Raw genomic sequence first — 11,921 nt, forward strand, 5'->3', positions numbered from 1 at the left:
ATCTGTAGAATTTTAACGATATTCTCGTGTGTTTGGCTCCCGACAGTTGTAGTACTTAATTATGATAAAGTTAAAGTTATAGATTATAGTATAGCATTTGACTTAATCAGGCTTTCCAATTAATATTCCAAATTACTTACGTCTTTAAATTTATATTCGACTCATAATTTTGAACGCTTATTTATATGTATATATATGTACCTATAAAAGAGTAATGTGATTGACTTACTGACAGGACTTACGCACGACCTAAACCATTGGAGCTAAAGATTTGAAATTTAGCGGACATATTCCTTGAAGGTCATAAAGGTGCAATAAGAAGTAGAGTTGTGGATAACGCTCATTTCGAGGCTTAAAGACTCGAACTCTTAAGACTCCAGAGTCATAAAGACTTAACTATATTTGAGAATTAAATTTGCGTATTTTGTGCGTATGGATGCAAAAAACCGTCTTTGCGGCCTTTGCGTCGTTAAGCCTCGAGAAATGAGCAAAATGAGTTTTATCACAACACTAATAAGAAGTAATTTTTTGTCACGGGATAGGGAATAAAACGGATTTTTATTTTTGATTGGAAGTTTTTTACATATATCTATAATTATTAGAGACTTCGAATTTTGCATCTAAGCACCTGGTTATAATAGCCAAAAACTATTTTAAGGATAAATAAAGCAGATTATCCCACTATGTTTCAAAGTTACGCCTAGTAGGCCTAGTTACGCCTAGTAAAGTTACTACATCTAGTTAAACATTTCCTTGGCCGTACTTTATTGAACACGTAGCCAATAGGTACACATGTTATTAGCTTACGATACATGTAAGATGTTAGTTCAGATAAAGCTGTAATCGTAAGGCTAAGGCTACATTGGCCATGAATGAAGGGCAAATGCATCGATAGTTGCGTCCTTTAAGAAAACCCTTTCAGAAACATCCCTCTGAAAAATTAGAACCAGTATGTAAGAGTTCCTCTTAATCTAACTCGCAGCTTAAGAATGAGATGAATTTTTCCCGCGTTCGCGTCCTACAGACACTACGGCTTTCCATTAACAAACGAAACATATTCCTAACAAACGAAACGGTTCACTATTATTTCACCGAAACTTGTTTGACAAAATTTAACATCCCAAGCAACGTTTCATATAGGTACAGTCGCCATCAGATATTTCGGAGCGGCCAAGGTGATCAAAAATGACAAAATATGAACTCTAATACCTTAATAATAGAGTGCGTGTTCCGATATTTTTGAACACCTTGGTCGCTCCAAAATTTCTGATGGCGACTGTACTTACTTTTATTCATTTCACAAATAATGTTCTTTCGAGAAATTAAAAACCTATCGTTTGACAACTAGTCATTTCAACTGTATCAACTGTAAAACCGTGAAATAATAGAGTTCGAAATAGAGCCAAATGTACCTACCTATTAGCTACTAACTACTGGGACCTTCCCGTGATTAGGTACGCTTGTAAGCGTTCCTAGTCCTGGTGGTAGGTCTCGCTAACAGTTCATCTGCATTTCGTCAGATGTAGCGGGTGACACTCTTTCCCGGCCCCGGATAATATCGACATGGAAATACCGACCCTGTTTTTTGTGTACACGCCCATAGAAACTGATGTGAGCTTCTATGGGCGTGTAAACGAAAAACAGGGTCGGTATTTCCATCCCGGTATTATCCGGGCTGGGAAAGATTGTCACCCGATGTAGCCACCAAATATTTTTCTTGAGTATGGACTAAGTCATAACTCGCCAGCGACGTACGCACTTATATCTGCCACATTGTAGCGCCACTAGCGCTAATTAAAAGTAAGAGAGAGTTTTTTGGAGGAACCATCTTCAAAATAATCGTGACCTTTAAACGTGACACCTCCGGTGTAGCGTTAGCCTAAGCAAGGGGTGTTAAAGATTTGCGTGCCGCTGTGGCCTTGCGCCGAGGCGCCTCAGTTTATTACGCCATTCTAACTTAATCGAATACAACCGACAATAAAACAATAAGCTATTAAAGACCGATGCAAATACGATACGACTGCGAACTTTCTTAATACACAATTTTGATATCGTTTACTTTTATTAGGACTTAAGACGATTGACTACCTACCGGGGAAAGAACGTGAGAATCATTCAAATTTGTATAAGTAACGAATTAAAAAATATTATGAACAGTTTTATTTTTGTTTCTTACGATGTTACTGAAAGTCATTATATTATTTTGTAAATTGATAAACTGAATTTAAATAATAATACAAATTAGAGTTAGCCCAAATACCCGCTGTAAAAATATGAAAGTCTAAATAGTAAAGAACTTGCGATTTATTTTAACTTGATTTCTTTCAATTATTACTTGAAATCCAACATGTCAAAATGTAAATGAAAGTAAAACAGCTCTGTCCTAAAACGTGAAAAATAAACAAGAAAATACGCATCAAGCTGACAGGACAGTTGAGCGAAAAAGGACTCAAGAACCAGTTTAACACAGCAACAACAACAGAAGTGAATGACCATTTGTGGTGCTCAAAAGCTCAAAAGCTCTACTTTGTGTTATGAATTTCTTCAGTTAGAATAAAATAACCAAATACTTTTCACTTTACAGATTTATTTTATCTCAGATATGACTTTACATATTATAATTAAGTATCCCAATGCACCATCACTCTATCTACCAATCAATACATACCTACCTATTTCCTTCTTACCGGTCGGATGAAGTTGAGGTTTCAGCTAAGAAAACTGAAATTACCTCAAATGTTAGGTAAGGAAGGTAAAAGGGTGTGTAGAATTTTAAGCACCACAATAGCTCATGCACTTTAGCCGCTCGCGGGGGGTATGTATTATAATACCGATAAACGAAAGACCGAATTTCACAAGACCTATGGACGGAAGGCCGAATATTAAAACGTCGAATGGATATATGACCGAAAGTTTGAAATCCCGGAAGTACATTTGACCGGCAGCCTAAATCCCGAAGACTACAATCCCGAAGATCAAAATACCTACACTCGAAAGGTCGAAAACTCATAATGCCGAACAGTCATAATCACTACAAGTAAAATAATCGACAATCAATATATCGAAAATCAAAATACCGAAACTGCCGTTATACCAAAGACGAAACAAATATAGCGGGAAAAGATGTGTGCGAGCGAGCGAAGCGAGCGAGCAAGACGGTTCGCAGCAGAAGCGACTCGGATAGGTTAGGTTCAGAAGGCTAAGGCGGGAACGAAGCGGAGCGTAGTTCCCGCCTTAGCCTTCGATGTTAGGTTTTTTTTAATAGCAGGCAAGATACTTAACTGCCACTAAGGAAGAAGGTTGGATAAGATTCAACAGCAATGATCATTTGTGAAGCAATATTATCCGGGCTGCTATAAAAAAAACCTAACATCGAAGGCTAAGGCGGGAGCTACGCTCCGCTTCGCTCCCGCCTTAGCCTTCTGAAACCTAACCTATCCAAGTCGCTTTGCCGCTCGAACCGTCTTGGCTCGCTCGCTTCGCTCGCTCGCACATATCAAACTTTTTTTTACTTTCGGTATTTTGTACTTTCGGTATTCTGAATTCGATTGTTAAGTGTCGATATTCAACTGTAGGTAATATGATTTTTCGGTATTATAATACATACCCATTTTCGGAATTTGTACTTTCGGTCATTAAAAATAGATATTTCGACCTTCGGTGTATCGGTTGTCGGTATTTTGTACATTCGGTATTCTGAATTTCGATGTGTTATGAGTCGACATTTCAACTGTAGGTATTATGATTTGTCGGTCTTATAATACATACCCCTCGCGGGCCATTCATTTCCCGAAGTATTTCGGATAAATAACGCCCGTTAACTAAGTCACTTAGTTGTGGGTTTAAAAATCTTAACTAATTAAACTGTTTTTCAAATAAAGACCACTTCGGCAATTCTAGGAGGAGAAAGTAACAAACTGAAGAAAATTTTAAAATATCCGTTTATTACCTACATAAAAATACATCTACCTATGTACAAGGACCCAGGTCTCTATAGCAGGTCAAGTATCTATAGCAATATTTGAGTAACTTATTAATTAAATACATACATCGATGGACAAACGCAATTACATGGCATAATAAATAATAACGTAGCATCGGTAAGACTTTACATATTGATAGCATCAAATATCAAATAAAATTACCAAATACCCACGAAAGAAGCAAAGGTGCTATATCGAAAGCTTAATAATTTAGCAGTAGGTACTTATGGGTAAGTTTCGGATAGATTTCAAATGCAAATGAAAGGTGGCGAAACTCATTTCGTTTTTGACTGTGAAGCGGTCGCGTGCTATTGAAAGTATTGCTTCTTCACACGAACTGCATAAGTAAATGACATCGAAACAATTCAAACACTTCTTTACTGTCTGGAGTTGGCGTTGCAAACTTGGGGTTTAATCGATAACGTTGCATATTGAAACCACACTAGCATACACTCAATCAACTATTGTAAGGCATGGCATGGAATAACGCTTCATGTGTGTATACCTGTAGGTAGAGACGGACGACGCAGTGGAAGCCTCAGACCATTCTCCCTTCGCTAGCTATAGTGTTGTAACAACCCTGGCGCTACCAAATATAATATTATAGTATAGTATGCAGTATATGTAAATGTACTGTCACTGTCATATTGTCTAACGCAGTAGAATCACGAACGCTTTAATTTCTTTCCGTCAAAAGATATATAGCCAGCGGTGACAACATAATTTTCTAAACTCAGATACATAAATGCAATTTTAAAATGTCTTCCTTCAGATTTCAGTCACCCTAGACAAGCTTCTGCCTGAACCAAACCCACGACATTTGCGCAAAAATGATATTCTGAATTAATTAAGAATTGATACTCTGGGGATAGCCACAATAGATGGCTACATAGAATGGATGGATAGAATGGATTCAAAATACCCATGATTACCACAAGAGAGAGCTCTCTACCTTCAGGCAGATGTTACTATGTCTGGGGACTGAAATCCGAAGGGAAGAATTTGGAAGCTTTATTTATAGATATGAGTTTAGAAACTTTAAGACGTCACCACAAACAGAATCCCTTTTGTTTAACGCGCTGACGATCGCGATCGTGTACCTACGCCATCTCTTTCTAACCGCATCTTATACCCTGTAACAGAAAGAAGTGGTGAAAATGAATGTAATTCCGAGTGCGTTAGACAATAAGACCTCGGGAGTGGGTTTCACAACTAAATTCACATCGATTACTTTCGCAGGTGTATGCACGGAATGTCAATTTGATAGTGGCAACGAAAGGGTTCCATCCTAAGACGCGACGCAATTCGTCTCTTCGACTGTATGGTGAGCTGCAACCTCTACTCACCTGAAGGTGACGTCACAGGGCTGAGTACTAGCGAGTTCCCGGCACAGCCGCGGCACCAGCCCGGGTTCCGAGTCCGTTCCCATCATGGTGTGAGTCTTGCCCGTAGCGCTCTGCCCGTACGCCAGGACGCAGACCGACGAGAGACGGGACAGGCACGACATGACGTCACGGCCGATGCACTCGAAAACCTGAATCATCATCATCAGCAGTATCATTATTATTTGGTGCTAAAAATGTCCGATATCGTGGATACAGTAATTGAGCTATGAAACATAAGTATATATTTATTTGCATCTACCGTGAACGGGCGGCTTTAAACAGGTCATCTGTCCATCTCGTTGGTGGACGTCCTACGCTGCGCTTGTCAATCCGCGGTCTCCACTCGAGAACTTTTCGGCCCCAACGGCCATCTGTTCTCCGTGCTATATGGCCCGCCCATGGCCACTTCATCGAGCTAACTCGCTTGGCTATGTCGGTGACCCTTGTTCTTCACGTATCTCCTTATTTCTGATTCGATCCCATAGAGAAACCCCAAGCATAGCTCTCAATTAATAAATATTCATTAAATCATTTTAACCGCTAACTCGATCTTAATAAACAATGGAGCGGCGTGACGGATCAAGTATATAGGTAAGTATGTTTCATATCATATCCCAAATAGTGTACCTATATCTACGATATCAAACTAATTTTAAATCTATTAGCCCCGCAATTGAATTGAAATTCCGGACTTTTAATAATTTCCCATGGGAATGATGCTGACCAGGCGGTAGGTAGGATAGAGTTTAGGGCCCCAGGCTTGTGTAGAGCCACCCGAGCCCTTCCGATTCAGTTCGCCTCAACTAAGATAATTAAAATTAATATCTGCCAGATTCTGCCACAGCGGAACGTGCAAAAATATCTGACACGTCCTACCGGCCTTAGAAATAGAGTCGTATCAGATATTCATGCACCCTTTGTTGTGTCAGATATTGGTGCCGGTGACTATACGTGATATAATACACCTACCTTTTCCTGTGACGCATAATCCTTGTGGTTTGGCGGGCAGGCGCTGTTGAACGTGTAGTCGGCATGGTAGCTGCGCACGCGCTCGCGACTGTCGCCCGCGCCTGACGCGCTAACCTACGCAATAGCAACGATTCAGGCGAAACGCTAAGGCGGGCTTTGAGATTAAATCCAGGCGTTACTTTGCAGAAATTTCACGGGATTCACAGGATGTAGTCACGCGCCAGAAAGCTGTTTAAAATTACTTCAATGTTTTAGCCACACTGCAGCCAGCGCCGGCCCTGAGGTAGAGCAAGAGGAGCGGTCGCTCTAGGCGCCAGATGGCAAGGGGCACCAGTTTCCAGTGCAAAGTAAAATTATGATGGCGTCTTTTAACCTTTTCGATGCCAACGACTCATATATACTACGCAGCGCAGGTTCCACGCCAACGACCTATATAAACGTCCATTACTTCAATGCAAAAGCAACCTTCGTTCAAGTTCGTTAACAAATGTTCAATTTTAGGCATTGCAATATAGAAGCCTGGCGTATGGGTGATGTCTTGTGTATTTGACGTGGCGGCGAAAAGGTTAAGAAGCACGGAAGCAACTTAGACAATCTCGCTCTATCTTGATCCAGGGCTAGAGCTGGGCGACCGTGATCAAGAGTACAAGTACAATAAACAGTTTTTTTGATAAGTACGTAATTTCATCATCTTTATATTTGCTTGCTGGAAACATGAAATAGTTTGAGGTTGACCATAAAGTTGGTAATTTTTAGGGTTCCGTAGTCATAACTAGGAACCCTTATAGTTTTAAGTAACTAAATTTGCCATGAAATGCTGCCTTACAAACTATAATTATTGTTCACGACTTAAAAGTCATCCTGTAAATACGTATTTTACTAAACATCGTAGGTGATGTAAGATAAGTACTTATGACGTATCCATGAATTTATTCTGCGTGAGTAGGTATAATTTCTTACTTTTAAATTGGTGATCGTAACTGTCTTGTCATCAACAACGTTGACTACTGGAATCTTGTCCTTTTCTGATCTTAACTCCCTGCAATAAATGATGCTAAATAAGTTTTCGATCTTAATACCAAGTAGTAAGAAAGGTAGGTACTACTTACTGACAACACACCGCCTAAAGACTTGGACATAAAAAACTGAAATCTTGCAAAATTAACGCGGGATAGTGCAGCGAAGGCAATCCGCGGACATAATTACAGTTAGCCATTAGATTCCTAACTCCTAACCCACCGTAGAACGCTCTCACAGTAAGTGTCATAATGAATTCCCTTTGTCCAGCAATGCGATGTCACTATGACTTTCTCTACGAAAAGGTTGCACAGTGGGTCATGACATGATTCAGTTGGTTCAATAGTAAATGACATGATAATTGTTGATGTGGTGATACCTAAGTAACTAAGTTCTCGAAAATATTAATATTGTCTTATAAACTAGATACAAAGTTTAAGTTCTCAAAATTTGTCAATTGTATTTCGTTTGTTATCTTTTGTACAATAAAGGGTTTACATACATACAATATCCACGACCCAATTTTCCTTGCATCGCAGTCTATAACCATTGTATTGTGTTGTGGGGTGACCATGCACTTAGTCTTGTATAACATTCATTGATTCTTAATTGGTTGATAACAAAATACACTTTTTTAACGCTTTAGCTATAAGGAAAATGGGGTTGGGAATACCGAATACAACTCAGCGTTTAAAAATTTGGCTCAGTCTAAGCACTTTTGCAGGTGGTAGGACCTTGTGCAAGGTCCGCCCGGATTGCTACCACCATCTTGCTCGCTAATCCTGCCGTGAAGCAGCAGTGCTTGCACTTCTGTGTTTCGGCGTGGAGAGTAAGACAACCGGTGAAATTACTGGCACTTGAGGTATTCCATCTAAGGCCTCTAGGTTGGCAACGCATCTGAAATCCCCCTGGTGTTGCAGGTGTCTATGGGCGGAGGTGATCTCTTACCACCAGGAGACCCACTTGCTCGTTTGCCATCCAGTCGAATAAAAAAAACACTAAGTACTTACCTCCTCACAAAACGATAGGAAAGCTGGGCTGCTAAGCCACATTTTTAAAGCTTACAAAATGAATACCTACACCAACCTTTCTGTGAACGGACGAACTCGGATCGCTAATTTCACATTTGACATCATTAATTCCACAAAGTTTGCTATAATTCACCACAAATTTTACACCATTCAGGTGTTTTAACCTAGAACTAACTAACTTGTCCTGATTGCAGTGAAAATTTCATTAAAATTTAACAAGCCTGCGAAACAAAACACGCCGGCGGATAGCTTTGTCTACATCACAACACTTAATCTTTAGTACGAACCACAAGTACGAACTAATATCACTATACTTACTACAAAGACTGTAAACTATAAATTAGTAAATAAAACAACCAGAAATCAACGCACACGTAGGTATGCTGCGTTTCTCTAATGCACGACGAGCTCATTTTCGTTAGACGAAGTTATTTCTGGCTTCGCGCTGATGTAGGTACTTCCGGCTGAAGGAGTTTAAATTAAATACAAAAATAGGTCTTCCTCAACAAAGGGGAAAACCGTGTATGCTAAGTGACAGGCAGTAAAATGTAATTTTTTAAATCAGCAGAATGCTGTGTTCAAGTACAGTCAAGGGCAAAGATATCGACACGGCCAAAGTTGCAAAAATATGTATACACGGCCTTAACGTTAAGTGCATAAAGTCGTGTATACATACATATATTTTTGTAACTTTGGCCGTGTCGATATCTTTGCCCTTGACTGTACCTAGGTAGATAAAAAAAGAGCTGGTACAATCTGCAAAGTTAATCGTATTAGAAAAGTACCTACACCTGAGCGACCAAGCTAAGCTTTGCTCTGTTTTTAGGGTTCCGTAGCCAAAATGGCAAAAACGGAACCCTTATAGTTTCGCCATGTCTGTCTGTCTGTCTGTCTGTCCGTCCGTCCGCGGCTTTGCTAAGGGATTATGAATGTTAGAAAGCTGTAATTTTGTACGAATATACAGGGTTTTTTTTTAATTCACTGACATCCTTTTAACCCTGAACTCAAAAATGAACCCAAATGTTTTTTGTTTTACGACTTTTTAAAATGGAGTCGTAAACAAGAGACATTTGTATGAGTGGTGAGAGTTTGGGGTTGAGGGAATGCTAGTGAATTACAAATAAGCCTGTATATGTAAGCTATGCCGACAAAATGGTAGGTACAATAAAAAAAACAGAAAAAAATTTTTTTAGAGTACCTCCCATAGACATAAGGCAGTTGTCTCACCGCCGGCGAGGAAACGATTGGCTATCGACTATTTTCTCGCTCAAGAAACGAACAAAAGATATAAGTGTGAGTAAAAGAGACATATACATTAATAGTTGATCGCTGGCGGTTCACACTGCCGGCGAGAACTCGCTCTTACATCTTTTGTCGCAGCGACAAGAGCTATAAAACTCGCTGAGCTATAAAACTAGCTCAGCTATTAGCTTGGCGGCCGCCCGGCTCGAGCGAGTGGAGCGAGTAATCGCCCGTCGTGCTCGAACACTCGCTGTTCACTGCTCGCCCACTCGTTTCTAGTTACTCGCTCTGCTCGCTTCTCGCTCATCGTCGGCGGTGGGACAAGTGCCTTAAGTGGGGGTGTTTTTTTTTTCTTATCCAATCTTATAGTGTAGGGTATCGTTGGAGGTCTTTTGAAACCATTAGAGGGTTGCTAAAACGATTTTTCGATTCAGTGATTTGTTTGCAAAATATTCAACTTTAAAGTACAAATTTTCATTAAAATCGAGCGTCCCCCCCCCCCCTCTAAAATCTAAACCGGTGGGTGCAAAAATTTGAAAAAACTCAGGGTGTTAGTAAGTATATCAAACTTACAAGGAAAACTATAACGATAAAGTTTTCTTGAGAATTATTAGTAGTTTAAGATTCAATATATAAATATACCTAAACTTGGAATATTCTGTACTGTACAAAACACGAAATCCTTAGAAAAATATTACTTAATTTTTTCGTAATGTAAACCCTGTTTCGGGCGTGTCCGACACGCTCATGGCTGGTTTTTTTTTTTGTTAAACACATTGTCATTCGCATCCACAATCGCTAACCGTCCGTATCTTGCCGTCCCGCTGACGCCTATAATTATTTTATAAGAGAGTGAAATGGACGGTACGATACGATCTTCGATTTTCTAATTTCGCAGTAGCCCCCAGTAGCAGCGTTTTTCCGCTTTGTAGCGAAACTGCCTGAGAACAGTGAACCCGATAGTGAGGTTCTTGGCACTGAATGTGTAAATCATGGTTTTTTTCGGAGAGGGCACGTTTTTAAATAATATTTATAAGTAAAATATAAACTAAATAAATATAAATCAGAAGAAAAATAAAAAATAAAATAATATCTGACCTATTTTTGAACCCTTTACGGGAGGTCCTTTAAGAGAGACCTCTCTAGTGTGCAAGTCCAATAGCTAACCACTGAACCACCACAAATTTATAAATGAACCGCCTCATCGTTGAGCTCAGTAGATCCAATGTAGGCTGTTCCATAGACGGAGTCACCGTAAACAATGCGGATGACATGGTTCTGCTGAGTCCATCGATCGGGGCCCTGCGTAGGTTACTGCGCAACTGTGAGTCATATGCGGATACCCACGGGCTCAAATACAATGCCTCAAAGAGTGAGTTCATGGTGTTTAGGGCGGGCTCCAAGTCATATCAATCAGTCCCCCCTGTAACTCTCAACGGAACTCCTCTGAACCGAGTGAAGGAGGTAAAGTATTTGGGCCACTGGGTCACCGAAGACCTGTGCGACAATCGGGACATTGAAAGGGAGCGCAGGGCGCTTGCTGTGCGTTGTAACATGTTGGCCCGTAGGTTCGCGCGATGTAGCGGAGACGTCAAGGTGGCGCTGTTCAAAGCCTACTGCCAGTCGTTGTACACGTGCAGCCTGTGGGTCAACTACACGCAGCGCACCCTGAACGCCCTGCGCGTCCAGTACAACGACGCGTACAGGAGGTTGTTTGGGCTGCCGCGGCACTGTAGCGCCTCGGCTATGTTCGCCGCGAGCGGCACGGACGGCTTCCACGCCATCATGAGAAGGCGCTGTGCTTCATTGCTGGCGCGCCTGTGCGGCAGCCCCAACGCCATCGTGGACGCGTTAGTTGGCTGGTGGTATTCCCCAATTGTAACAATACAGCCGATGGTCTGTAATGTTTCATCTTATGTGAACATATATTTAGATATATAGATTTAAAATGAACTTATTTTATTAAATTAAATTATTTTATATACTTTTGAGACTATTTCATTGTAAAATTATCAATAACAAGTTATTATTTACTAAACTACTCAAATAAGATCACTGGCAATACTGACTGACAGTTCGAGGAAGGATTCTCGCGATGCTGTAGCGCGTTAGTAACGCGTTGGAAAATTGAAGTTCGTGTCGTTCGGTCTCTCTGACGCTTATACCATTTAATACGAGAGTGAGAGGGACGGTACGATACGAACTTCGATTTTCGAATTTTGGAGTAGACCCTCTGTAGCGCGTTGCAAATGCGACAAACGGGCTATAGCTTAGCGGGTTTTGTAAACGCGCGA

The 11,921-nt window shown here is 40.5% G+C and overlaps 2 protein-coding genes across 2 annotated transcripts in view; one reads left to right on the top strand and one right to left on the bottom strand.

Moving 5' to 3' along the window:
* Nucleotides 1-8,793, bottom strand: part of LOC141432327 (uncharacterized) — a 37,305-nt gene extending 28,512 nt beyond the window's left edge. The window contains exons 1-3 of the mRNA XM_074093871.1: nt 8,441-8,793; nt 7,298-7,376; nt 6,338-6,451 (exon numbers count right to left, since the gene is read on the bottom strand). Of these exons, the coding sequence (XP_073949972.1) occupies nt 6,338-6,451; nt 7,298-7,376; nt 8,441-8,490 (243 nt within the window). The 5' untranslated portion in view covers nt 8,491-8,793. The remainder of the gene's footprint in view (nt 1-6,337; nt 6,452-7,297; nt 7,377-8,440) is intronic.
* A 2,106-nt stretch (nt 8,794-10,899) lies between these two features.
* Nucleotides 10,900-11,568, top strand: LOC141432976 (uncharacterized). Its single transcript, XM_074094815.1, has one exon. The coding sequence runs from the start codon at nt 10,900-10,902 to the stop codon at nt 11,566-11,568; it is 669 nt and encodes a 222-aa protein (XP_073950916.1).
* Nucleotides 11,569-11,921: the final 353 nt, after the last annotated feature.

Source organism: Choristoneura fumiferana, chromosome 11 (genome assembly GCF_025370935.1).
Source record: "Choristoneura fumiferana chromosome 11, NRCan_CFum_1, whole genome shotgun sequence".
Classification (NCBI taxonomy): domain Eukaryota; kingdom Metazoa; phylum Arthropoda; class Insecta; order Lepidoptera; family Tortricidae; genus Choristoneura; species Choristoneura fumiferana.

What these genes read in the sequence shown, in the direction of transcription:
- LOC141432976 (XM_074094815.1), top strand. Translation starts at nt 10,900, where the DNA reads ATGGTTCTGCTGAGTCCATCGATCGGGGCCCTGCGTAGGTTACTGCGC.